The following is a 27,043-nucleotide window of genomic DNA, read 5'->3' as shown; positions in this document are numbered from 1 at the left end:
GAAAATGAAATTTCATTAGTTACCAAAATTACTACTAAATATTAATTATGATTCGGTCAGTTGCCTGCAACCGCTACTTGTTTGTACCTGCGCAGTGGAAATCCCGGAGAGCCACCAGCATCCACAGCATCCGCGCCAGCTGATTGCTGCGAGTGGATCGCAAGCGCACGACGTATAAAAGGGACCGAGGCAATAGGATTCCAGTAGTCCTGTTCAGCGATTCCTCCCCAAAGTATTGGTCCTTAGAGAAGCAAAGGCCGAGGCAGCAGCAGCAGTATCCGCAGAAAAGGAGGCAACTTTTGCAGTGCAGAGCAAATATTTAAAGTGCCCAAGTACGTGTGCTTGGTTCCAAGCTTCGCTCGAATCGAAAGTGGGCTGACTGACAGTGCCGTGAATTGAACCAGTTTCCCTACCCTTCTCATAAATTAATTCCGTTTCGCACTTTTGTCCCTTGCTCTAAACCAAACACAAACGCAAACGCACAATTGCAGCTGAAGGCTCTGCTGTAAAGGACGGTAACTCATTTTGGCGCGCCAAGCGAAGATATCCGGCTATATCCTGCATCCTGCCAGGTAGATTGAAAAGCGCGAGGAAAGGGGCTTGAGGCAAGGGTAAGTAATGCGGCAAGCGTTTTCGTCTCATTTGATTGCAATTAAAAGAAATTGCTGTAATTGCGAGTTGTGAGTGGTAAGTGGTGCGATGGCGCCCGTGCAGGGACCTTCCGATTCGCCGAGGCATCAACAAGCTGCCAGACGCTCTGAAAGACTTGAGAGGTGCAAACGTGCCAAAGAGATAAGAGGCTGAGGCAAACAAAAACAAATGTGTACGAAACTGAAATCCATAAATTGATTTTTCCGCCAGCAAGAGCAAAAAACGAGTGCAACAACATGCAAAAGTGTTGCCCAGATCCGGGTCCAGGTGTCTTAACATTTTTTCCTTTCCACTTTGGCCAGCCAAGCCAAGCCAAGCCAACCCCAGTTGAACAGAGCTAGACAATTGCAAAACACAGACGCAGAGGCATCATCCTTAACCCCGGTTCCCGCTCTTAACCCACACAGCTGCCCCTGTCCAAAGCTCCGGCGCGGCAAGGATGTACGAGAGCAACTTGAATGCCATGCCACACCACACCACCGTGTCGGTGTGTTAGTGTGTTGGTGTGTTAGTGTCTGGCCCGCAGCACTTTTCAATGTGTGCCACTGCCTCCCCGTCTGTGTGGATTCCAGCTTGTGACGTAATGTTTGGAGGTTTTTGAACTGAAGCACTCTCACAAACACGCGGCCACGCACACAGGTACACCCATGCCCCAGAACGAAAAGCATTGAATGCTTAAGCCCATTACAGCTTCAGCTTTAATTGCCACTTCGCCCAGGGCCATCTATTCTGACTTTTAGCAGAAAGGACTCCGAGTAAACTCGGAGTCTCATGCAGATCCTAGTTAACGCATTGTTCAATGTTCAAATAATATTTTTGTGAACTTAAATAAAATGCGCCGACCTCTTGATTTGGCGGATGAATTTAGTCCTTGTCAAAAGTGGCTGCACTCAAAGTATACATTCATTTTGGGTTTTTGTGTACCAAGCTTTTTTATAAATTGGTTGTAAGTTCCCAAACTATTAGTTTAAAGTTCACCATTCGCTGAAGTATTTTTCCTTACAACCAGCTCTATTAAAGTAGAAGTGTTCGCCAGTTCAACTCAATATATTGAGCTATTGCAATAGCTAAATTCTAAGATATAAAAGCATTGAAATATTACATTGGATAAAAATGCTTTCCTTTAAAAATACAAAAAAATTAAATCTGCTCTATGTTGGTTAGCACAGCGTCTATAGAAAAGTAAAGTTAATGTAAAGTTAATTATCCCCTTAAAAGATGTATGCTTTAACAGTACAAGATTACCTTTAAATGAAACAATTATTGTTTGCACTCAATTTCAAAATACTAGTTAACTGCGTGTTCGAATTTTATTTGACAGACTTTACAAAGTGCATTTATCAGTTTCTGCAGCCAGCCGCAAGTTATTTATCGCTCGCCTAGGTCAATTGCCACCTTTCAAGGCCGTTCCTTAAAATAGAACCTAGAACTGAAACTAAGGTAAACCGGCGTGGGTCTGACCTTTTCAACAGCTAATTGAGTGCTCGAGAGCTGCGCCACCGCCGAAGACATGCAACTTTAATGGGCAGCAGGGCTCCCAAGAAAATTATTGATTTGGATCGGGCGGAAAGTAGGCCACTTCCTGCGGGCGGCACAAATGAATTCGAATTCAAAAGTCGCCATTATTGGTGAGCAAATGCATTTGCAGTGTGCAGCGAGCTGGGTTAATTATGACAAACCGGAGACACTTGCCCTGGCAATTAAGCCCCCTTGTTGCCAGCCATTTGCCATTTGTCAGGCGGTCAGGGGTGCCCACGCTGGACTTGGGTAAACTAAATCCGACCTTGTCCAAGTCCCCAGGGCAGCCGATAAATAAGCGTTCGCCGAAAACTAACGAGCGACACATAAATAACCCAGAAAAAACGTTGGGAAAGGGTCAACTGCATTAAATGCCAACTGCATTGGTGAGAAATGAGCCAAGTGCGAGGCGGAAGGAACAAAAAGTGAGGCGCCAGAGACTGCCAGTGAAGTTAATTACAAATGTCCAATTAGGAAGCTGACAAGGCCGAGCTGTCCAGGAGCGGAAGTCCTTTTTGATGCAATTAAAAACGCATCTGGCCGCAGTGAGCGAAAGCCGAACAAAACTGCATACTAATCGCAGGAGGCAGCCGAGAATTGCATAATTGGGCCGCAACTGGACCCCATTCCTCCACTAATCGGGAAAAGGAGCAACCACAGCATGTGGTTGGTTGGGCATAAAAAAGGGTACCAGACTTGCTCCAGCTGCTGCGGCGGAAACTTTTTCCCTGATAATGGCAAAATCGCAGGGCGTTGGAAAGTATGCTACAAATTTTCGGTCTTTTCGGTACTCGGCGGCTGCTGCTGCTAAAGCTCGTCGTCCATTCTCTTTGTGATGTGCACAAAACTCGGGCAATAAAATACAATTTATGGTAATTTATCTAGCTTACTCGTAAGCCCCGTCGTCAATGGCACAAATTTTTTAATTAATAAATAAATGTTGCGGAAATTATATCGCAGTTAGGCGCTGCCATTGTGCACGTACAAACATAATTACGCGATTTGCCGAGGATTAAGTGCGCCTAACAAATGCTGTGCCTGCCCCACCGAGGAGGCATTAATGAGCGATTTGGTCTCACAAAGCACCAGGATACCCGGGATACCACTTATTCCTCAAAGCGAGCACACAAAAACAAATACAGTGAGGCTTCCCAAGTCGTTAGTATCCCTAAGCCTAAAAGAACTAAACGGCAGTGGTCCTAATCGAAATTAATGTCCATTTTGAGGGAAACACTAAAACACAAAAATTTTAATGACTCTAATATCAGCAAAAGGCATTCTAAAGGAAGCTTTAATTTTTTAAATTTGTATAGTAGGCCCTACTACACATTGCAATATTCTAAAAACGCCAAAAGTTCGTATTTCAAGAGTCCACAAGAAAAACGAAATAACCTAATCTAAGATTCATTTCCACGGGCCTTCACCGTGAACCCTTAATATCGGGCCATGATTCTTCCTGTCACTTCCGCTCCATGGAAGCGTGAAAACGTAATCCTCGCAGGGATGTTGATTATGCTTATGATTTGAGGACCGACATTAGCTGAGCTCGGCCACAAATGGCCCAAAGGTGTGGGACGCTCAAATTGGGTGCATAAATATTTCCCTTTCCCTGGGTCCTTTGCCTAATTGGCCCAAGGATTGCGCTGGAATTTGCGATTCATTGTGTCCGCCGGCCACTTGTCAGCAGCAAATTGCATTTCGAATTCAGCTGGCCGACTAAAGTGAAATCGAGACAAAAGCCGGCGGAACTCGAATGCAATTGTTTCCAGCGAGGCGCATGAGAAATGTTGCAATCGCCCCTCGGGCGCAGCTTTGCACACTTCTCAAGTGGGTAAGTGGGTGGAACTGGGAGGAACGGGTGGAAGTGGGTTAGGTGCTGGGTAGGACTTAAAAGGATTACGGGCGGGTGGAGCAGTGAGAATCCATTAGCAGCGTATACGGTTGTTGATTCCGCCAAAGAGTGTGGCTCGCACCCACGCCTTCTCCCAACAACCAGGTGCCACTGCGTGGACACCGAGCAGCTGGGTGGTGGGGAATCTAACGTGGACTCCTCTGTTCACAGTTGGCCATATCATCCATTTTGTTGGTCGATCGTCAGCAGAATGAAAGATTGACTTAAGCTCTGCGTGGAATGCAAAGAACTTGTTAGCTCGTTTGCAAATACGCATTTCCTTGCCATTTTCCTTTTCTTTTTTTGAATAATGATTTTTTCTTTAAAATGCAAATGCTAGAAAAAATTGCAAACCACATACTTGACCGCAATTCTTTTTAATCAAATCAAATCCATTTAGATGAAGCGAACCTACTTTTTGTATTCTAAGTATAATGTGATTTTATCGGAGGTGTAGTTTATTTATAGAGCAGGTAAATAAATTATAGCTTTAATACCCGATTAAGATTCAACCATTAAAGGCTCTAAGTAAGCACGTTAATATATATGTTAATGGGTACCCGGTACCCGGTTGGGGCAAAACCTTGGATGGTTTTCCATACTCGCAAGGTCATGAAGGCAATGAATCGTGACCACTCCACATGACACGGAAATCGGTGGAAATCATCCGATCAACGGGATGTACGAGCACAGAGGCGCTGCTATATGTCAATAGTAGTAATTCCCTTAATGCACTAATCGGCCTAATATCTCGTTAAAATTTTATCAGCACTTGAATTACGAGCTTATCATCGGCGAATGAGTTGAAGAAACTGATGGGGCCGCACAAAATATTCGCATGCCGGGTGACAAAGTACAAATCGGTGATAAGTCCGGTCTCCGAACGTGGCACTTCAAAAAACTAAATGAAGGTTTTTAAAGTTTTATTAAACTCTTTATCCATACTAGCTGGCTATAAATAAATGCATAAAAACTCTATGACTATCACAAATATTGTTCACTGAAAAGGTACCAGTAAAGATTTAGAACAAATGTTTCAATCAAAGAGATGATGTATTAAACACCCCCCTTACTATTTTCTTTAAACTTTTAATGAAATTCTGAAGGTATACAAAGGTATAAGCAATAATATATATTCTGAAACACATTAATTATATCACAGCCAGTGGTTTTTTCTCCCAGTGTATGGTCTGATGATAGCCACTCGAAACAAATAACAGGGCTTCCAGACCACCCTCACAGCGAATCTCTGCCACCGCCGGCCGTGTCTGTGCTGATATTTGCATTATAAATAATAAAACATAATAATTTCCCTTAATCGAATAATGACCCCCAACCACGGCGATGGCGTCGCCACCATCCGCCAGATCCGTCCTCCGGACTTTGAGACCAGTGAGTCCAGAGAGCGGGGGACGGGGAGACGCCGACGTGAGCCGTGGATGTGGTAAGTGGGAAGTGGAAGTTCTCGCAGGCAAATTATTCAATAAAAGCCACAATAAGAGCAAAGTGAAAAATATATACCCTGTCCCCCGAAAGAAGAGAGGTGCATAAGTAGCAGAGGGTAGCCAGAAATCCACGTGCTTCGGTCGCTAAAAAAAAGTGGGGAGCTCAGCAGAGGAGCGGGTTGCGTCAACGAATAACAGACAATTTAAAATGTATGGCAAATGCAATTGTGTGCCAGGTACAGGGGGGCAGCGGTAAGGTGAACTGCAAAGCGGAGCACTTGGCCTTGAAGAATAACTAATTGGTTACGGTTTGTCTACGGAGTATTAGGCCTTTCTGCATACTTAAGCCGTACTAATGATACTCTTTAGCTTAGGCGGCATTAGTTGGATACATAAAAACTATCTTTTGTTAAAATGTGTTTTTATAGGTATTACAAATTCCAATGCTGTCAGCAATTCATTCTAAATGTGTTACATCCAACACAACTACATTACTTTTTCAAATAAATGGGTTAATTTGTTTTCCCTACCCCAGTTTTTTTAACTTATAATAATAATTTATTCTTTTAGCTAATATTTATTATTTATTTGACTATTTAATATTGGTCGAAAAAGCCATGTTTTTAGCTAACACCCTATACTATTTTGTGTGGTCTCTAATCAGACATAAGTGAATATATTAAGAAATTTTGTGTTGTCTGTAATCAGACGTAGGTGAATATATTGAGAAAGTTCTATTTAGGAAGCAAAGTATGTTTATGCATGTGTGAGTGTCGGTTCAATCCAGCGGGCGTTCACTGTGCTGCGCTGAATCACGACAGCTGGACTTTTTTTCGATGAGGGGGCGATGCCAGAAATGAGTGTCCGTGCGCCGGGCACAGACGTAGATCGAGCAGGTGACCGACTTTTGGCGGGCACCGTGGGACTCCGGGTTTACAGCTCAGGTCTGGCAAACGTGTTTCAAATTTGTCACTCGATTCGGCGCGATTATTCGAAAAGAAAACAGCAATAAACTCTCGACGGCGAAATGCCCTGCGTGGCGGGCTAGGCCCTCGTAAAACAATCAAACGCCTGCGAGTCGCAGTTCTTAACCAGTTCGCAGTCATTTATCACTCCGGGCCCGAAGCGCAGGGCACTCGAGGCGAGTAACTTAGTTGTCATCTACATGGTGGAGTCGAATCAGCTGTTGGCATCAATAACAAGTGAACGAGCCGAAAGCGTTTTGCACACCAACATTTGCGCTCTTGGCGGAGCGTCGTCAAGCGTTTCGAAATCAGTTTCAGTACCACTTTGTCCGTTCGCGATTGCGTGCTCCGTAGTCTTCTCTCCGGCGACCCAGTACCACCAGCACCACCACCGCCATCAGCTGCTCGGATCGGAAGCCTCCGTGCTTGTGTCCAAGTGGGTGAAGTGTGCTCGTACACCGGTGGTTCAAAGCGGGCGTCAAGGCCATCAAGGCCACTGTCAAGGCCATCGGTTTGGGCCGCAACTATTCGTTCCGTAGAAATCCCCTTCGAAATTTACGTACGTGTGTGTTTAACAGCGGGGGCGGTTAAAAATCAATTTCCGATGCCAGCCAATTCGGGAAGTTATTTACGGTGATTTGCAGGTGCACTGAGGGAAATACTCGTAACCAACCCAACTCCAAGTTTCTAAAACAAACGATGTTAGAAGCATCGGAGTGGTGTTAATCTGAAAGAACGATCACTAGAAAGGTGGAGTGCGTGAATAACAGATTAGTAAATGGAACAACTCTTGTAGCGAGCTACTTAAACAAAAACAAAATTACAGACATTTTATACATTTTAAATATTTAGTAATGGACTGCTGTTTCTGACCTTCCTTTGAAACGAAACACTTATAATTAGAGAAATATAAAAAGAGGAATATAAATCCATAAATATTATCTTGCATTTTTAAATTAATCACATTCAGCTTTGAAGGTTACTGACACCAAATTATAAATTGTTGTGCTATTATGTCAATGAAATTTTATATAAAAAGCGGACAATATCATTTAACTTATTAAGAAATCACCAATATGGATTTAAAATTTGTATTACTGTATAATTTAAATAATATTATAAAAGTGCGAAACAAAAAACAAAGCATGAATACATTTGCAACGTTAATGAGTCTGGAACAAACCATTCAATGAAACGTTTTCTTTAAAGCTGTGAGCTCCCACAACTATGTGGCTGCTTATAAATGAGCTGTTTTCTGTTTGAGAAATCGCTGTCTAGAATTCGTCTTATCGCAGTTTGAACACTCATCGAATAAAGCGATATACCCGCTCCATTAACGAGTATTTATCTGGGCCAAGAAACACCCACCCCCCGTCGATTGTGTTGGACAATCGGCAATTATGACGCCAATCTCGAGTGTTTGAGAGGCCCTCGGATAATCGAGTTCTTGATTTACGGATTCATTGCGATCCGTAGTGCTCGGGAGGATCGAGGTCTTCGACAGTTGGCCATTATCTCTGCTGGTTGGGCAAAGCGACCTCCGGTTGTGCGAAAGCAAAACTCAATGGGAAATCTCCCTTAATTTGCACTTAAAGAGGCAAATTGATTTGAAAGCAGTGATTAGGCATTTTAAATTCAATTGGCTGGCATGCGCTATCAGCGCCAGAACGAGCGATCTAATTAGGCGATATGGAAATGAGGAAAAACTGTTTGCACACGACATGTTTTTTTTTTTACGAAAATCAGTTTCATCTCGCGGCGGCTGCGGCTAATGGCAATAAGCCATCAAAATGCACGTGCCAAATGAGGCGGCGAAACTATCAGCGGAATATAAAGCCCCAAAATAGTGACCCAAATGCAATCGGAATCCGAACCGGAATCCGGAATCCGGCATTCCAATTCAACTGCGGCAGATTGCATTTGCCAAGGCCCCAAGCCGAATTCGAAGCCAAATCCAAAGCTAAATCCATCGCTAAACCCGAAGCTCAAGCAATACTAAAGCTAAAAAATCTGAATATCTGAATATCCGGACTCGAAAGTCAGGGCAGAGCAACAAGTGGCATTGAGGGTGAATGCCGCGCTTAAATTTAACTCAATGGCTTTATTAAAGCAAATTGCAATGTCACAACAGCAGCAGATGGAAATTCGCGTGTAATCAGCGCAGTCAACAAGCTAATTAAGGCATATTAATATCGGGCTTTACGTTTGTTTGGTTTTTGTTTATCCACAACCACAGCATTTTGGTTTGGGGCTGAAAGAGATCGGCCACCGAAATCCAATGGAAATTATGCAAAGTTCCTGGTGCTAAAGGGTATAGAATTTAATTTATGGCGCTTTTTGCTGGTTAACCAATGAAATGGGACATCATATTTAAGTAGATTGGTGACAAAAAACGATACGAGTGCTGTCATATGATTTATGGCTGAAAGGCAATATAGATAGATTACACTACAATTTATTCATTTGTTTTTCATTTACCTAAGCAGTTTAATCTGAACTATTCCACACATCTGGTTATTATTTTAGTAGAACGTGCTGTTCTGGTGATGTCTGGTGACAACTGAACCGAATTTGAATACCAGCTGTTCTAGCTCAAAATAATCTCACCTTGAAGACATAGCTCTCTCTTTTGTGAGACGAAAACCAGAACTTTCAAGTTCTTGGTCAACACACAATAGCCTCGTTAGCAGTATCATTTCACGCTAATCCATAAACGCAAACGGATTGTAAGCCACAATGAAAAGTAACTTATTTCGACCGCAAAGAACAGGTATGTTCTATGCAAACACCGCTGGTTAGCTAATTTCCTAATAAAGCCTGTTGATGCAACAATTTCACTGAATCTGCTGCCCGCTTTCGCGCTTCTAAATATTAATTTTAATAATTAAATTCTAAATATTCATATTTTTCGGTCCGCTTGCAGAACCGCTTTTGAACATCAGCTTTAAGCTATCACAACTGCCCGAAAGAACAGAAGCTCATCGACACCACCGATCAGGAAATCGCTGCCACAGAACCACCGCCCACTAGCACCACCTGTCCCAGCTGCCAGTAACACCTCCCTCCACCACCCACCACCCAACGCACACAAGCCACCAGCGCCCGCTAGATGGATCTGAAGCACAGTGCGGGTGGAGCTGGCGATAACAGCGAGACCTTCATAGCCACCAGCAAGTCCACAGACATGATCACGCCCAAGGAGAAGGAGGGCAAGGGGGTCAAGGCGGTGGGTGGGCCAAACCCTCCAGCCGAAGGTAAGTCATATGCAATCCTCCTTATCCACAAAGTGTCCCATTGCATACGGATTCGCATATCCTCATCCTCTAACCTCATTTCAGATACCATACTTATCACTTTCACTTAGCTCAATATGTTTTCGACAAAGAAGCAGGTTTTCAAAAGCAAGCAAAACTGTATTAAATTTAAGATTAGTCATCTTAGCAACTAGGTCAGTTATCAATACCGTATAACGTTTTACTGAAACGGATCAAAAAATGAGAAGGTAGCAACACTGATCGGTGGAAAAAGTTCAACTTGCAAGACTAAGGTATAGCTATGTACTTGAGAACTTGGGAACTCAAATACAGATAGTTGCGAATCAAAATAGTTTGATCTCTAAAGCACTTGAAAACGTCAAAATGTAATCAGTTTTTTTACTAATTCTACTAGCGACCGCAACAGAACTAGTATAAAATTTAAGCGAAATGATTGAGGGCAACGTGAAAGCGACATTGATACGCTTTAAAAGATACTTTTAAAATAGATATTAGATACTTTTGAATAAATTCCCGCACACTCTGCACATTTATTTATGGCAGCAATTTGCATACCTGCGATCGCCATCTGAGCCCAATCCTATAAGTCCTGCACTTCGCCCGCTCATCTGAGACAATGTGGGAGCAATGTGGCATTACTTAAGCACTTGCCTAGCTGGCATTTCATGCCACACAGTCGCGCAGTTGCCTCGCCGCTGCAGCTGAATGTGCACCTGCACTTTGCATGTCGGACCCGAACGAGTATTTTGGCCTAACTGCGCCTCAAGGTAGGCAATAGTATCGCCGTGTTTGTGATTGTGGTGCGGGTGGATTGTGATTGTGGGTGTGTGGGTGGGTGTGTGCGCTTATGGAGTGTGCGAAAGGGTGTGCGCAGAGCTGGCATTTGTATGCATTGCAATCGAGGCACCACACAACCACCGCACACAAATGCACTTGGCAAGCCTGCCAAAGCCACAGCCGCACATTCACTTAAAAGCAAGCCTGCTGCGAGCACTGCAAGAAAAAACGTTTACTTTACATAAGATATACATTTATTTAAAATAAAATAATTACGAAAAGAAAAAACTTTTTTAAAATCTATGTATATATGTATAGTCTATGTATATATATATATGTATATATACACCAGCTGATGCACACGATATGCGAAAAAGCCATTTAATTCGAGGTGCAATGTAGATTTTATGTAGATTGCCCGTTCTACTGTTAATCAAACATTTTAATCAAAAGTATTTGCTGGTGTGGATCTTCTGGGAAAACTAAAAGTTCCCAAAACTGAACGAATTAAAAGCGAGTGTCACGAGTGCATGAATAGCCTTTAAATCGAAACCTAATTTAAGCACAAATTTTCGTTGTTATTCAAGTTTCATTTAGGTCAAAGCCAAAATAGTTCGTTAAATGAATCGGAAATAAAAGATGTTTATGCAGCACGAGGGCACTTAACTTTAAATTTCGAGGAAACCTTTGCAAATGAAAAAACTTTTCAGGGCATTATTTTACCTCTTCCAGTCTTCAGTCCATAAAACATTTTGGATATAGAATATTTTGCTTACGCCATAATTAAACTATATTAAATATCTTCAAAACAAATTAATTCAAGCAATACAAAATTACTTAAATCATTAGTAAACCAATAATGGGAAGTCACTTATAAATTCTACAGTAACTTATTTCTCTAGACTGCGTAATACCAAAGATTTTACACCCCGTGTACATTTATAGACTGTATGGTATGACTTACATAACTGACATTGGAGGCCTTTAAGTTCTACATTTAGAGAAGTACCGAAAAAGATTCAAGGCACTAACAAAGCAGAAAGCGCGGATTAACTTGTTACGATAATGGGGCGATGGTGGGCGCCATCATTTGCATGGATATTAGCTTCGGAAAAGACCTTAGGCCCGAGTGGAGGAAGTGAACTAGTGAGTAGTGTAATCCCGTCCCCTGATCCAGCTAATCCGCTGCAGCTACACGAGGTCCTCCTGCGCTTAATGTTGGGATGGGAAGCCTTGGGCCGTGTCAGGAGCACTCTGAAGTGGCTTTCACCTGGCTGGCATTCAATTTCCACTTTCTATTTCTCAGGCTACAAAGTATACGCCCGACGCTGGGCGGTGCTCATCCTCTTTGTGTTCTACTCATCCTCGAATGCCATGCAGTGGATACAATACACCATCATCAACAACATAATAACCCGGTGAGTAAACGGCTTGCGAGGGCGGGTCCTGCGGTTCCGGCATCTTTCGTTCAAAGTTTTCGCAAAGCTCATTAAACAACTTGACTTTGTGGCTGCTTAAATTAGCTTTAAGTGCACTTTCTCGCCCAAGAAGTTCCCCTAAAATAGTCATTTGGTTCTATCCTGCAGCTACTACGGCATCAGCGACAAGTGGGTGGACTGGACGTCCATGATTTATATGATCCTGTACATACCGCTCATTTTCCCCGGCAGTTGGTTTTTGGACAAAGTGGTAAGTGCGGAGCTACTGATGCAATTATATAAGAGGTTTAGCGAGTTCTAGTTGCGATTCCTGTTAATTTGTTTCATCGGTTTCATTAACAGGGTCTTCGCATCACCGCCCTGGTTGGAATCGTGGGCACTTGTGTGGGGGCCTGGATCAAGGTGTTCTCGGTGGACCCGTCGCTCTTCTATGTGAGCTTCATCGGCCAGTCGATCGTGGCCTTGGCCCAGGTGTGCATCCTGTCGCTGCCCGCGCGATTGGCTGCCGTGTGGTTTGGTCCGGACCAGGTGTCCTCGGCCACCAGCGTGGGAGTCTTTGGCAACCAGGTGAGTGTATACCCGGAACACGCATACGACCCGTTGGCGTTCATATCTTTGGGACACTGTAATGCCATGTAAGCCGCTCCAGCATTTTCTTGTGATTTAGTGAGCCGTTGAATTTGCATTAACACAGAAAAGGCAGTGGCCCGCCTCCGACCCATTTTGCTGGATTGATGCAGCAAGTCGGGCAAGGCCAAGCTGGGGCGAGGGCCTAGGCCACTTCCGGAGAGGCGAAAGTGGCTCACTTGGACATTTACGAGCCGGCTGGCCTGTGAATCCTGGCCAGTCAATCATGAAATTGCCCAAAAGAGTTGCGAACTGGCGCACAAGTTAAACAAAACCGACAACGGCAGGGACGACCCGTGTCACGCCTCTTTCCGCCTCAATGGCTCCCGTTGGTAATGCATGCGGAAGGCTCTTTGAGTGGGTTCAATTTGGCGCACTGCATCCGCATCTCTGGCCAGCGGCAAGAGGTTCAATTTATTCAGCAGCGACAAACAAACGAAATGACCTCACCGAAATTCGCCGAGCTTAAGTGATTGCCCGAGTACCTTCATTGTCGTCATCTTCTATGTTCCAATGGAACTTGACAATTGAAATGTCGCCGTAAGCGGAGGAGGAGGCTGGACGAGATGGGCTGGGCTGGACTGGGGGGTAACATGCATTATGCGGTTGCAAGTGCACAATTCGAGCTGGTGGCCAACCGAGTTCTTGACTTTTGAACTGTATAAGTGACTTAGTGACTAGGACATTTTTATTAACTATAAACGAATTTGGAATGTTGAGAATTTGGAAAAGAGATTTATTTAGTTGTTTCCCGAATTAAGGCCAATCTGTAGTGGCAGCCAATAGATGCATTTTGTCCGATTCACTGCAAATTCCCAGTCCAAATGTACAACTATTTCTTTTGGATCAGAACTAGTGTTTTTTATAAACTGATAAATATTTATTTATTTGTTTTATTTAAAAGCTATAATAGCTTAAAAAGTAACGTCAATTTTAGATATAAACTATAGCGTTCCTATAGTCGAGTGCCCCGATTGTCAGATACCCGTTACTCAGGCATATAATACAAAAAAAAATCAAAATCACAATTTTTATCATCAGTAAACTATTTCTGCATGCTTTATCTTAGCTTCCTAGCTTTTATAGTTTCTGAGATCTTGGTACTCATAAGGACAGACAGACGAACTTGGCCAGATCGACTGGGCAATTGATCCTGGTTATGAATAGATGTTACTTTATATGATCGGAAACGCTTTCTGTTACCTGTACCTTCTACCTTCTACATATTTTTCAACGAAACTAGTAAGCCCATTTACTAGGAGTAACGGGTATAATAACTTAATTGTTTAATGTAACATTTTGCTCTTAGATAGTGTGCATTTACACAAAACTGAACATGCCACTGCATGGCAGATTGGGTGTACTTTTTGTTTCGGCAGGTTATGGGCTTAAACACCGCAAAACAATTAGGCCGCTTGCTTAGCCATCAGCCAACAGTGTCAGGTGCGCCGGTGATGAATGACAATGGCGCTGCTGAAAGCCAAGGACGGAAGAGGGTGCCTGGAAATGGGAATGGGAAAGTGGAGGGCATGCAGGGTATGGAGGATGTGGAGCAGTTTGCTCTTTATGTTGATTTACGAGCGCGTCGGGCAGGAGGACTGAAAGTGCAAATATGGGGTTCAAATATCCAGAGCTGGCTTGCACCTCCTCATCCACCTCCACATCAACATTCACTGACATCCCGACAAGACACATTGCATCCTAAACGCACCTGTGCGTCATATTTGTCTTTCACTCGAATGCAGATGAAAAGGCTTATAATTTCCGTTCGTCCCAGGTAGGAAGTCACAATGGGATGTGACATTGTGGGGCTGGCAACGTGATGATGACGAGGACGGGGCGATGATGTGGAACAGTGGGCCGGAAGGCGAAGGGCTTAAAGCCAGTCCGGGTAATCTCTTGCCGGAATGCCAAGCCAAACTTGTGCCCGAAAAAAAAGAGCCTTCTAAAAAACGCAGCATGGGGCCACGTAGGTGGCCCACATACCGAGTGACATTGAATGCGAACGCCCAGCCACCCACTCAATCGCCTTGGCAGCCTTATCTGGCAAGGACGACGCACCACACGCTCTTGGAGCCACCAAGAGCCACCCCAAATCTCTGATTTCTGACTGGCTGAGCCGAGCTGAAACGGATTTGGCGGAGGAGCATTGTTGCAAGAGTGCTGAGCAAACACAGTTTCTTATCCCTCCGCTTTTTTTTATCCCCTCACGCTGCCTTTTTTTTCCGGATGGCCATGTAAACACGGCCGGAACAAGTTGTGCCACCAAGTCGAAAATAACGTTCTCCAGGGCCGCCAGCGAACATTCCAAACTGGGCTCAGACGTTCGATCCGTCTCCAGCCGAATCAAATATTTACTGGAGGGGATCAGACTGCAGCCTAGGGTCCCACTCGAATGTCCTTTTGCGTTCCCTCGTTAAATCTCAAATGGCCGAAACAAAGGGTATGGAGATGGAGATGAGCTCCTGGTTTATGACCAACCTCTCGAATACATTTATGCAAATCGCTGCAATTCTATGAATCAGCTCGGACTCAATTTACCAAAGTACATATTTCAAAATCACATTTATTTTTCACTCGATTATACCAATACACAGTTTCATTGCCGAAACAAACAAACTTATATTAATTTATACGTCCCAGCCAACTGGAACCTTGGCATTTATCGCGGGAAAATTTTCATTGGAAAATTGGACAAACATATATGAAAATGTTTCGGCGGAAATATTTCTCTTCATAACGTTTGATTTGCCAAATTGCCATGCCTTTTAAATACACTTCTGGAACTCCTTTTGGGAAGTTGCAGGACGGCAAACTATGATTTTCTACCTGAAAAGGGTTTCCATAAGGAAAAGTCCCCGATTACAGCGTAATTTGCGAAAATTTTCCGAGGTAACCCAGATTAATGCCAATTCTTTGGCTTACTCGGAATAATCTCGATTCCTATAGTTGCGCTGCCATAAAGTAGAATGGCAATCTCCTAGGTAAAGTTGGCACAGGAAAAACTGATTATGTTTGCGTGCTCCATTAAATGGTGGATGGGGATCCGAAACACGGACCACCTGCAGCTTCGGCATCGGTGTCTGTTTGGCCACGATAAAGCCAAAGGTCAGCGGGAATTGAGTTTTCCCCTTAGCTTCATTGGTTTTTCTTTGTTTGGGAAAACCAAAAGATATGGCCAAAAAGTGAAGCTCTGCTGAGTTTATTGTGTGTGGAGCTGAGCTGTTCAACCGGCTGACATTTCCTTTGTCGTCTAAATGAAAACAATCGGGACTCAGGTGATTATTTTTGCACAGAAGTATAAGGCTTCAATTCAATTAAAATATAAACATTCGCCGAAGGCTTTTGCTAGTTAAATAATCCTCTTATGCGACTGGATTAAACCTTCAGTTTCGAGGACATATGAATTTAATTTTACGCCACTAATAACGCTTTTACGGTCCAATTTATTTTCCTGACTGTCAAATGTCAGTGGGGTCTAAATACCGCCATTGCCGATTTATAGTTTGCCGCTTAAACCGATTTATAGCAAAAGAAAAAATGGTTTATAAAATACCTTTATCGCCTGAGGAGCTCGACTGAAGGACACCCTATGATCATGAATACCCTTAGAAAATGAATAAGAAGTAGTAGCTTCTTGACGTTAAAAACGGCTTTATTTATTTCAAACTACTTGAGCGAATACATTTTTTGTGATAAAGAAAATGCTCGTTTCTCATGCATTACATAACCCACATGATACCCCGTGAGTCCTGGAAAATAAAATAAAAAATAGCGTGGCTCCACGTTTGTGCATTGGTGTGTGCAGTAAAAACGGAGCTGTCGCAGTCGAGCCGGGTGTACATCTATTTTTTCGCCTGGAACAGCACAAACTTTGACGCAAACAAAAACAGAGCGAGTTACTGTGGAATCCGGCATAGGGGCAGTAGTATGCATCTATCCGGGCCAGGCCCACCATAAATCAATTTCACAGTTGCAGCGTGAATAACACCAGTCCAAAGTTTTGGGTTGGTGCGGAGAGGAGAGGAAAGTCCGGAAGCGGGGCCAAAACATCAGCGGATTTAGAGACAGCGTCGGAACCGGAAACAGTTTTCCCTTTGAGCAACTTGCGTACTATCAAGAAACTCGTCCTCTCTTCTTTTTCAGTTGGGCGTGGCCGTGGGCTTCGTGCTGCCTCCTATGCTGGTGCCCAACTCACCGGATCTCGAGACGGTGGGCAGTGATCTGCAGATGATGTTCTATATGGTGGCCGGACTCACCTCCATCCTGCTCGTCCTAATGGTGATATGTAAGTTGAAGTCTTTAATGCGCATTATTTTACATTTCATTATAGTTAAAGTGCCTTCAAAATAGTGCATATCTTTCATTCGCTCTTTACACATACTCATACGAAATGATAATCCCATAATAAATCTCTACTTTCGGCAGTTTTCCAGGACAAGCCACCCACTCCGCCATCCGCCGCACAGGAGGCAGCCCAACTCTTGGAGAGTTCCGGAGCGGAGCAAGTCAGCTTCATGCAGTCGCTGAAGAACCTGATGACCAACCGAAACTTCATCTTCCTGCTCCTCTCCTACGGCATCAATGTGGGCGTCTTTTACGCCATTTCCACGCTCCTGAATCCGGTACGAGCGCATACTCTCACTCTCACTCGATTAATGAACGGCTAATGGGGATTTTTTTCCAGGTGGTGCTGAAGTATTATCCCGGCCACGAGGTGGACGCCGGACGTATTGGCCTTAGCATTGTGCTAGCCGGGATGCTGGGCTCCGTGGTATCGGGCATTGTGCTGGATAAAACGCACAAGTTCAAGTGAGTATACCCGCAAGCAGCATATTAAAACTCATTACGCATACGACCTGTGGCCCCGCTGAGAATGGGCTGCTTAAGAAAACTTTAGCACAGCACTTGCAGAAGATGGTTTTAATTGAATGAGGTGCTTTCTCAATGCGCTTAACCTCCATTTCATGCAGGGAAACGACGCTGGCGGTCTACGCGCTATCAATGGTGGGCATGTGGATCTTCACCTTCACCTTGGACACAGGGCACATAGCGGTGGTCTATCTGACGGCATCGCTCCTCGGGTAAGTCCAGTGTAGTCCAGTCAGGCAAATAGGTTTAGCTATTTCTCATTGATTTCCTTTTGGAAGAGGAATTGATATCAGTTGTATATGTGATCAAACTGCACGTAGACTACTCTTAATGGTTACTCCGTGGCTTAATCCCTCACAGCTTCTTTATGACTGGTTACCTGCCTGTGGGCTTTGAATTCGGAGCCGAGCTGACCTTCCCGGAGCCGGAGGGCACCTCCTCCGGACTGCTCAACGCCTCTGCCCAAACCTTCGGCATATGCTTCACGCTCTTCTACTCGGAGCTGTTCACCACGTTTGGCGACATAGCCGCCAACATAACCATGGCCGTAATGCTGATCGTGGGCACGATAATCACGGCCATCACCCAGTCGGATCTGCGGCGCCAGAACGCCCAGGTGCCGGCGGCCAGCGGCGCTGGAAACCCATAGGAAACTTAGGCCGATACGGCGACAGTCTTTTATGTATAGTATTCTACGCATATCGTTTTACTGATTAATTTATTTGATTGTTTACGTTTACTGTACATTCCGTTGTAGTCTTAAGTGTTGAATTTTAAAATGTTCATTAAAGGTGCATAGCAACATAGACACGAACAAGAACAAGAACACGACACGCACACACGCACATACCAAATATGAGTAAGCTTAGGCAGTTATTTTTTCAATTTTATATTGGCCACCGATTACGGTTTAGTGCTTAGGTTAGATGAATCTAAATTCAGCAGCCCCGAAACTTGCATCGAAATTGAGCTTTATCTTTGTGTTGCCACTGCACCACCAACCACCAACCACAGCCAAGCCACACAGTACAGACAAGTGTTACATATATGGAAATATGCCCAGTATTATACCCCTAATATTCTAGCGAACGTTGACAGTTTTATTGCTAAACGGAGTATCCAAAGCAGTTTGAGGCGGTGTATCCGAATCCAGCGAATGCATTACCGAACAGTAGCTGCTCTCGTCTTCGATTGTTCCCTCCTTCCGCCACAGAGTGTGTACATAATACATAATATGCATAATTGTATTCCGAACCCGATCCACCGAGGGCGCTGCTACTGTTGTACAAAGCACAAGTATATCCTGCATATCTGGCAAACTGTAATATTTTGGAGGATTTACAACAAACAGCAGATTCAAGTCAAAATATATATACATACCTATACGAAATATATATAGAATATCTATACATTTGATAGCGTTGTGAACTAGAGGAAACCCACACTAAACACTCCGCCGACGGCAATGCGTAATCCACTTTTGTAGATAGCCTTTAGGCCGACGGCCAAGTGACAAACGTAAGGAAGTTATGAAGTTATCTTCGACTTAAAGTCAATTCAGATGGCCAAGGAGCAGACACACTGAACTACCTGACATGAACCACCTACACAGTACAGAAAACCGCGCGAGACGTTTATCTCAAACGGATCGGATGCGGAACCACCTGGTGCCGAAGCCGAGATAAGCACTAGAACAACCGGCGTCGTGATAACACGCTAGCTTTAACTCTCACTTGTTGTTAGATTCCGAATGGTCAGAGATAGAAAGATAGTTAACACGCGGAAGCCACGTAGCGATTTCTTCATAACCAAGAGTTCTTGCAAATCGATATATGTGAATGTAAATGTGTACGTGTATAAAAGTATTCAATAAAATATTAAATAATCAGTGTCTAACTGGCGTTAGTGTTTTAATGGGTTTTACACATATTATATATTTAGCGAGACATCCTAAATTTAATGTACATATGTAAAAAGTTATTAAGACAATACTTTGTCGATATAGACGAACACGAACGTGTCCCACTCCAAGATGGACACGAATAATTTGAATCGGAAACAAAACAAAATGAATACCAATGCAAACGCGATTAAAATAGTAAATTGAGTAACTTAAAAAGAGAAAACTTTTAACAACCCGCCCGTTTGTTGTCATTGTCCGTGCTGCTGACAAGATTGCAATGGGTCAGCGTGTCAGTGGGTGGTGCCCCAAGCGCGCAGCAGTGTCAGTGCCTTGTTAAGGTAGGCGCACCATTCCTCGCGCTCCTCCTTTGTGTCGGCTGAGAGAAGATGGCGTACCGTGGTGGTTCGTCCGTTCGGTACAATTATCAAGGACTCTTGGTCCGTCTCCAGCGCCGGTCGTTCACACTCCAGCAGCATGGTGTTGAGACGGGCGCAAATGTCGCGCGGTGCAGTGGTCACCTTTTGGGAACTGCAAGAATTCAGATCTATGCTGCCCATTGGCGTCTTGCGCTTCTCATCATCCGGGTACTTCCAGTAGTTGATTACGGAGCCATTCAGATAGCACCAACGACGATGCCATGCGCCAAATCCGGAGATGTCTTCGAACATGGTCAGGAATCCTTTGTACTCCACGCTAACGGATAGTTCACAGTTGACCTTCATATGAACCACACCCTCCAGGGGGCTGACGCCCAGCACCTGGGTCAGCGTCCACGTAGTGCGTTGAATTTCACGCAGCGAGAAAATGGCAAAGCCGTATTGCACCAGCTGCGGCGTCCGTACCACATGTGGTCCCGCCGGACTTTGTACTGGTGGCATCACCAGTCGATTCTCGCCTCCCTTTTTCTTTGGGGTCTTGATGACTCCCTTCTTGTTCAAGTTGATGTGGTACTTAAGCTCGTGCGGCAGCTGATCGCGTTGGGCTAACATACCATAGATTTCTAGTGTGATCTGCAGACGAATGTTTTACAATTAGAAAGGATATTTGCTTTAGAAAGTGTATCAATATTTACCCTGAAGTCAGCATATACATTGTTCAGTTGCAAGACATCGGGAAACTTGACTGATAGCAAACCAGGCATTGTGGGTACTGTCTTGGTGGCCAGCACGTGCTCATTGTACTTTAGAAGGCACACAAGATGATGGCCGTTAATGTTGTTTGAGGCCATTTTACGCACGTACTCCTGACGCAGAGGAATGGTTATGTCCTTGACCGTCAATAAGCCCTTTTCTTTTGGTGCACCCACCGGACGAATACTGTTCTCAACTCTTAAACGCTGAACTTCATCTAAACATGCCTGGCGTCGATGGGCTGCAAGAGTATGCAAGGTTAGATGTAAGCTAAATATGACAATGGGACTTTAGGGTCCAATTTTGAATTTCCAATTCGGTTTAATATATTTCCAGGCAAACTATTAGTCTAAGAAATACTCAAATAAAAACACTTACTTGCAAGAAGCAGATATCGCTCGCCCTCCACGGACTCTGTGGAGCCAGAGAACTCTACGGTAGCAGCGCAAAGGTTCAGGGCCTGACTGGCTTGCCCTATCACCTGCTGCTGCTTGCACACCTCGCTCAACAGCTTTTTGATCTTGTCTTGTGCCTGTGAGGCATCGTTTACTTCCCGCGCATTTTGCATCTCTGCATCGTCCTCGTCGGTCTGGTCAACTATGTCAGTTGCTGCACTGGTGTAACCTGCTCCAACCTGCTGAGGAGAGTCGTACTCCAGTCTGTGCTTGGCATGACAATCGCCTGCTAGAGCTGATCGCATTACCTGCTGCTCTCGACAGATCTTGCGAACCGGTGTGGAGCTGGAGCTCTATAAGCAACTATTATTTAGAATTTTGTTTTACATATAATTAGTTAACTTACGTTGGCGCTCTGCTGGCGGCGATAGAAGCTGACCGTGTGCACCAGGGTAACGAGGTTGTCATTGTCCTGGTTAACACTTAACTCCGACTTGACCGGCTGGGCACCACTGAGCAGCGGCGTCTGCAGGTCTACCATCTCATGATGCTCCTCGATAGGCGTGCAAGAAGAAGCTGGATTCTTTCGGAATGAAAAGCTGTTTGAGGCCGTGGTTCCTTTGCTCTGTTAATTTAATTGAAGAAAACACGTATATATCATTTTATTGTTTTGATAGGCAAAGAAACTGATTTAGTAAGTACTTACGCCCAAGGACAGACGACTGCCATTTTGCTCATCCCCGCTGTCGCTCTGGTCATCCTGAGTGCTGCCATAGTCCTCGACAAGTGCTTCATCCAGATAATCATCGATGCCCGCAGAGACCTGCGACGAGTTCAAAGAGCTGTCGTCGTAATACATGTCCTGGTCCGCATAGCGCACAGTCTGTAAAGGTGTGAAATCTTGTTAATGGAGACCACCCGCTGTGTTGCCAGTTTCTACCTGCACTTACCTTCTTGCCCGGCTGCTGTTGCATCTCCGCTTCGTTGCGCTGCACTGCACTCATTATCTCGCGGCCAAGACTGCCATTGCACATGCCGGCGCTACTGTCCTCAGTCTGCGACTGGTCTTCGGACTCATCCATGCAACTGCACGAATCAAAGATAAACGGTTAGTTAAAAAAGCGATTTTATTGTTGGTCTTGTCTAGGGGATGGGGTTTAAAGCTATGTGTTATATGCCTATCAGTCTTAGAGTGCTACTCGATGCAAAGCAGAAATAGCAAGCAGGAGTAACATTTGTCAGCGCACCTTTCGGTTTCCTCCTCATCCAGTTGATGGCTGTCATCCGTAGCTGAGGCAGTTTCCGCGGCACAGCAGTTGTCACCGCTGGAGTCGAGGTCGGACAGGGCTGGATAGAGTCGATCCGAATGCGATTTGCGGGCTCGCTTCGAATCCTCGTCAGTGATGGGCGCATCACCAGCTGAAATTGCGGATGTATAAGGACAAGTCCTTAGAATAAGGGTTTAGTCATTTCTTACGTGATCGCCTCTTGCTGCTGGCGGGTGAGAGACCAGCGATGGGCGGCGGTGGAGGCGGTGGCATGGGCCGCACTACTTTGCTAGGAGCTGGAGCGGGAGGTCGAGCTTGAGGAGCCCCCGAACTGCCGGATGGTTGAATGTCAAAGAGCTCCTTTTGCTTGTTAAAGCGATTAGAGATAATCTGCATGTCTTCCTGCCGTTGGCGATCAATGTCCTTGATTCGCGTCTCTGCACTTGATTGCGCATTTGCCACCAAAGCGGCCACCTTGTCCCGCAACTTGCTTTCTGGCTTTGGCTTGGTCGCTGCAACCACGTTAGTAGCAGCGGCAGCTGTCACCGGATGAACTGCAGCCAAATGTTCTGTTAACAAAGGAAGGTGAGTATTGTCGCTATTATTAAAAATTAAAGGTCCGCTAAACTTACGTTTCACCTCTTCCGCTCGGATTTGTGTAATACTGGGAGCAGATCCTATGGGCGCCATCGGCAACATCGCTTTGTTGTTGCCCGTTTCGAACAGTTTCATACGCTCCTTCAGCGACAGCTCGCAAGGATCCTTTTGGTTGCGTAGACCTTGCGACTGTCCACCGGTTCCCTTGTTTTCAAAAAGAGCCGCCCGTCCGGAAACCAAGCCGGATTTTACACTAACCGCAGGCGCTGGTGCTGGCTTGGGCGCTGGTGCAGAAGAGACAAAATTTTTGGCGACCTGGCTGACCGTAGTTGATTTCTGGGGCACTGGTGGCTTGGCAGTTAATACCGCCTCTTCCACTTTGGAGGCTGGTGCAGCCTCTTCCTGTTTGGCATAATCATATGTGTGTTTAATGGTTGATGATTCGCGGCGTTGAAAACCTTGTGCCTCCAGAGAGCTTAATACCTTGGGATCCCACTTCAGCTGCTTGGTCCTGGTAGCCTCGTCGACTTCGTCCTTCTTGGGTGGCAGTGGAGCTGGACCCTTCTCGGCCCTTCGGCTGGACAAATGCGGTTTCGGTGGAGGTGCTTCAAGGGGTCTGTGCACTTCGTGGTGCGACGTGTCATCCTCCCACTGGTTAATGGTGTCCGCCAAGGCGGCCAGTTTGCCCAACCGCTGTTTGGGTTGTCTGCTGCTACGGTTACCACAGTCATCTTCCTCACCCGTTGTCACATGGAACTGCCCCTCGGTTCGGTGGATTGGCGACGATAGATCATCCGTGTTTGAGTACAGGGCACCCATGCGTTGCAGTCTGCTGCGGGAAGTGTCCCTTAGCCTGGCTAGGGGCTGGTTTATTGGTTCCGCCTCCAGAAGAGGATTCCGAGCACCTCCTTCCTCCTGCTCTTCGTCATCCGTCACCTCCTGCTCCTGGATCTCAACTTGCACCTGAAGGATGTGCAGCAAGAATGAACAAGAGGAAATAACTCACTTAAAGAGAGAGAACTTACACCAATTGGCTTGTCCGTGGTTATGTTTATTTCGATGCCCATATCCAAATTTTCCTTGTTTACCGCTGTATAGTGACGCAGCGGCTTGGCCGGCGAAGCCTCCAGCGTGGCCTTCCCCAACATTATAACCTTGCCGCCGCCGCTGGCCGTGCTCTGGGCTCCAGGCGACCGGCTCCTCGGGGCCTGGACCCCAGCATCCCCGCCTGAAGAGGAGGCGGCGGAGGAGCTTGGAACGCTGCACTCGGCGAGCGGAAATTTACTGGCGTTGCTGATGCCGAGGGCGCGACTGCGCTGTTCCGCCTTCTCGAGCATGTGCTGCAAGTGAAAATGGGAAATGGCAATAAAAATCCGCGTGTGCCAGCACTAATACCCTTGCATTCCCAGACAAAGGGCTTCGGTGTGTGCGAATTGGCCTCGTACCTGAGTAAACGGGTCCATTGTTCTTGCTGCAGCTGCTAATGCAAATGCGAATCGTTATTGCGCGCACTATGCTATTGAATTCACTGTACTGCTCCACACTCAACGTTGGCAATATTCGACGGATGTTTGTTTATTACTGGCGGGCTTCGCGTCCGTTTGCATTCGAAAATATGCGCGTCGCTTCTGCTCGTTTCGGCGGTTGGCTTTTCAGATGTGTTGAATAATTTTAAAACGACGCGCAAATGCCGTAGGACCCTCAACTGACCACGGTGAAATACCGAATTTAGGTAGAACAAGCTCGTGGTGAGTTTCCATTAGCTGCCACCATATCGGATTTCGCAGGGTGGCAGCTCTGTCACATCGATTATTAAACCGGTTCGCCAATCGCACATATTTACCGGATAAATGTAGACTGCCAGCTGTTTACGTTGTTTAAAGCGGTTTAGAAAAAAGGATTTTTATTAATGTTTTAAATTAACATCTTAGTTTACCACGTATCACATTCAATATTTAACTAGCATTGTTGGTAAGTTTAAATTCTGGAATTAATCACAAAATTCACCTTTGTTTTACTGATGAGCTGTGCACGTTGTGCCGTCAGTGCTGTCTGTTTTGGCTTGAATTTTCGCATGTTTGTTTTTATTTAAAGGTTAGTTGTTTCGTTTGTTTCTAGTCAATGTAAAAAATTGTTGTATAGCTTTAAATAGTTCTAGCCAGATTAAAGAGAAAACTTTACGTTAAACAAAATGAATATTATATAAATTTGTAATAAAGTTTTTATTTTAATTTGAATTGTATTTTAAAATATTTGTTTTTCCAGAAATTTGTAAGCTTTCGTCATGGGTGATCAAAAAACAGTTGATTTGCTGTGGAACTGTGCCTCCAAACTAAGCGATCAAACCCACACTGAACGGATCCTAAAATCGTATTACATGTGAGTCCGCTGTTTCTTCTTCTTATACACCCACTAAACTTGCGTTTAAAAAAAACACAGAACCACCTGCAGGAAACTGGCCCGGCACAATGTCCAGTTGCCGGAGGACAGCTTTGGACCCGCACGCATGTGCTCTCGCTGCGGAAACCAGTGGACGGATGGCCGCTACCAACTCCACCTACAGCCACAAGAACTGAAACAAAGTGCCAAGAACCGGAGACTTATCGCTCGACTAGAAGCCGTGAATAGCAAGCTGGCAAAGGGCGAGATGACTAGCGGAGCCAGGAAACGGAGCAAGTGGCTGAAAAAGCGAATGGCCAGCAACATGGTGAGATCTAGCATATTATGGAAGAGATGTAAATATATTACGAAAATTACTTTCGAGGGCTTAAACTAATTAATTCCACAAATATTGCTAACCCTAGACACTTAAATCATGATTACCTATTTTTCATATAAAATATTTATGGTTCCAGTATAAATGGATAGTTTAGTTCATTATTGGAGCAAATGAAAATAAGAATTCAGCTTCTGGGTGAATGATATTAATATTTAAATGAAAACAAGGGAATCTGAAACATCTTTAATTATACAATGACTTTTAGACTTCTACGTATGACCATATGAACCCAATCCTTGCACTCTAACCATAGCCGAATTCCTTTTTGCAGGCCGTGGACTGCGACGTTTGCCATCACAAGACGATGTTGGCTTTGGAGAAGGGCCGAAAACGCGCCAAAGTTAAGGACACGGAGGGGACTATGGCAGCCACACAACTTGCGACAGTGGTCCAAAATAATAAGAAGGCTAAGAAGAAGAAGTCTAAGGCGCCGAATAAAGATATTAATGCAGGCCTGAAAATTCGGATGCAGCAAAAAGCGCCGCAGCAACAACTTCCCAAATCGTCAGGGCCGTCTAAAAAGGCATCCCAACCAGTCGGAATAGTTGCCCAAAACCCAAGTCAGACGTCGAAGAAGAAAAAGAAGAAGCCTGCCCAGCCAGCGCCAGCCGCACCCAAAACTCAGTCCAAAACGCAGAAACAGAACGTACTACTGCAACTAGCCGCTCAGCTGAAGTCGAACGCGTTTAAAGACGCCAGCAAATCGCAGCAGAACCGCCTGCAAGAGTTCCTCAAGTAGCGGCGCAAACAGCCCCGGCCATGCATTAAAGTACAAAGAATGAAAATACTTGTTATGGCACATAATTAAGCGTTAGCACAATACTAGAAACAGACTCTTTGTGCCGCTTGATAAAGCCAGCCAAGGTGGGAACCTGTTATCCAGTCGCCCGGTCTTCTGGGTCGAAACACGCAACGGCTATGCACTTATCACTGCCTCCCGAGACAAGTCCAGGCGGGGGGACCCAAGGTTGTCCAGATATTGCGCAGCCAACCTGGTCAGCATGCTTAATTTATTTCTCGGAGCGCAACGTTTAATTAAAATTGAGTTGTTTGCCACAGCGTCCTATGAACGCGTCCTTCAAAGCTGCCCTCTAAAAGGGCAGCCGATCGGCTCTGGACAGCCTGCTTTATCTGCTGCCGATAGCAAAGAGCACACGCACAGGAGAAGGCTCAAGTCTCGGATTGTCTTCGTCTTGGTCTTCGACCCATGCCTCTACTTCTCCCTTTCTGCGCGGAAGACTCAGATTTCTCGGCAGCTGCGGCAACAACATCTGTCTGCCACATTAGAAGATTTCTGGTTCCACAGACTAGCCTCTGGGCACGAACTTCTTCAGTCATATTCAGAGTGAGCAAAAGGTAGTTTAGTTTACAGAGATTGTGTAATTTTTAAGAATTTCTCGTTTAAATTAAGAAAAGTTAAATTATTAATATGTACAATAATTTCTACTGTTTAATTTAAATAGAATAGAATAAACTGATTATTAACTCGATTAATATGATAAATGTCAAAT

At 44.9% G+C, this 27,043-nt stretch overlaps 3 protein-coding genes across 7 annotated transcripts; 2 read left to right on the top strand and 1 right to left on the bottom strand.

Moving 5' to 3' along the window:
- The first annotated feature begins 189 nt into the window (after positions 1 to 189).
- On the top strand, positions 190 to 19,356 carry LOC26535907 (feline leukemia virus subgroup C receptor-related protein 2). 4 transcript variants are annotated; one of them, XM_039371233.2, is made up of 11 exons: positions 190 to 332; positions 492 to 611; positions 9,394 to 9,724; positions 11,829 to 11,940; positions 12,109 to 12,211; positions 12,304 to 12,528; positions 16,735 to 16,876; positions 17,017 to 17,213; positions 17,276 to 17,400; positions 17,562 to 17,672; positions 17,821 to 19,356. In XM_039371233.2, the coding sequence occupies exons 3-11, from the start codon at positions 9,580 to 9,582 to the stop codon at positions 18,107 to 18,109; spliced, it is 1,449 nt and encodes a 482-aa protein (XP_039227167.1). In that variant the 5' UTR covers positions 190 to 332; positions 492 to 611; positions 9,394 to 9,579; the 3' UTR covers positions 18,110 to 19,356. The 4 variants fall into 4 exon arrangements, with proteins under 4 accessions (XP_039227167.1, XP_002089498.1, XP_039227168.1 ...); XM_002089462.4 differs by lacking the exons at positions 190 to 332; positions 492 to 611 and adding an exon at positions 6,315 to 6,449; XM_039371234.2 differs by lacking the exons at positions 190 to 332; positions 492 to 611 and adding an exon at positions 6,918 to 7,029.
- On the bottom strand, positions 19,338 to 24,456 carry LOC6528451 (anillin). 2 transcript variants are annotated; one of them, XM_002089461.4, is made up of 12 exons: positions 24,199 to 24,456; positions 23,779 to 24,093; positions 23,237 to 23,716; positions 22,789 to 23,155; positions 22,366 to 22,725; positions 22,136 to 22,307; positions 21,839 to 21,974; positions 21,595 to 21,771; positions 21,295 to 21,513; positions 20,872 to 21,241; positions 20,436 to 20,734; positions 19,338 to 20,373 (listed from the first exon to the last, which is right to left on the bottom strand). In XM_002089461.4, exons 1-12 carry the CDS (start codon positions 24,214 to 24,216, stop codon positions 19,654 to 19,656), a joined length of 3,633 nt encoding a protein of 1,210 aa, XP_002089497.1. In that variant the 5' UTR covers positions 24,217 to 24,456; the 3' UTR covers positions 19,338 to 19,653. The 2 variants fall into 2 exon arrangements, with proteins under 2 accessions (XP_002089497.1, XP_015053939.1); XM_015198453.3 differs by having other exon boundaries at positions 22,789 to 23,716.
- Positions 24,457 to 24,567: 111 nt separating this feature from the next.
- On the top strand, positions 24,568 to 27,026 carry LOC6528450. Its single transcript, XM_002089460.3, has 4 exons — positions 24,568 to 24,724; positions 25,019 to 25,132; positions 25,193 to 25,460; positions 25,804 to 27,026. The coding sequence occupies exons 2-4, from the start codon at positions 25,038 to 25,040 to the stop codon at positions 26,269 to 26,271; spliced, it is 831 nt and encodes a 276-aa protein (XP_002089496.1). The 5' UTR covers positions 24,568 to 24,724; positions 25,019 to 25,037; the 3' UTR covers positions 26,272 to 27,026.
- Positions 27,027 to 27,043: the final 17 nt, after the last annotated feature.

The sequence above is a fragment of the Drosophila yakuba genome, chromosome 2L (assembly GCF_016746365.2).
Source record: "Drosophila yakuba strain Tai18E2 chromosome 2L, Prin_Dyak_Tai18E2_2.1, whole genome shotgun sequence".
Classification (NCBI taxonomy): domain Eukaryota; kingdom Metazoa; phylum Arthropoda; class Insecta; order Diptera; family Drosophilidae; genus Drosophila; species Drosophila yakuba.
The sequence above is the reverse complement of the archived record's forward strand: the minus strand, read 5'-3'. Positions and strand labels throughout refer to the sequence as shown.

What these genes read in the sequence shown, in the direction of transcription:
- LOC26535907 (XM_039371233.2), top strand. Translation starts at nt 9,580, where the DNA reads ATGGATCTGAAGCACAGTGCGGGTGGAGCTGGCGATAACAGCGAGACC. An exon ending in GTTGGTTTTTGGACAAAGTG is followed by an intron (nt 12,212 to 12,303) that starts GTAAGTGCGGAG and finishes TTTCATTAACAG; the next exon opens with GGTCTTCGCATCACCGCCCT. An exon ending in GATAAAACGCACAAGTTCAA is followed by an intron (nt 17,401 to 17,561) that starts GTGAGTATACCC and finishes CATTTCATGCAG; the next exon opens with GGAAACGACGCTGGCGGTCT.
- LOC6528451 (XM_015198453.3), bottom strand. An exon ending in CCGAGCGGAAGAGGTGAAAC is followed by an intron (nt 22,726 to 22,788) that starts GTAAGTTTAGCG and finishes CTTTGTTAACAG; the next exon opens with AACATTTGGCTGCAGTTCAT. An exon ending in CAGCAGCAAGAGGCGATCAC is followed by an intron (nt 22,308 to 22,365) that starts GTAAGAAATGAC and finishes CCGCAATTTCAG; the next exon opens with CTGGTGATGCGCCCATCACT.
- LOC6528450 (XM_002089460.3), top strand. Translation starts at nt 25,038, where the DNA reads ATGGGTGATCAAAAAACAGTTGATTTGCTGTGGAACTGTGCCTCCAAA. An exon ending in ATCCTAAAATCGTATTACAT is followed by an intron (nt 25,133 to 25,192) that starts GTGAGTCCGCTG and finishes AAAAAAACACAG; the next exon opens with AACCACCTGCAGGAAACTGG. An exon ending in AGCGAATGGCCAGCAACATG is followed by an intron (nt 25,461 to 25,803) that starts GTGAGATCTAGC and finishes TCCTTTTTGCAG; the next exon opens with GCCGTGGACTGCGACGTTTG.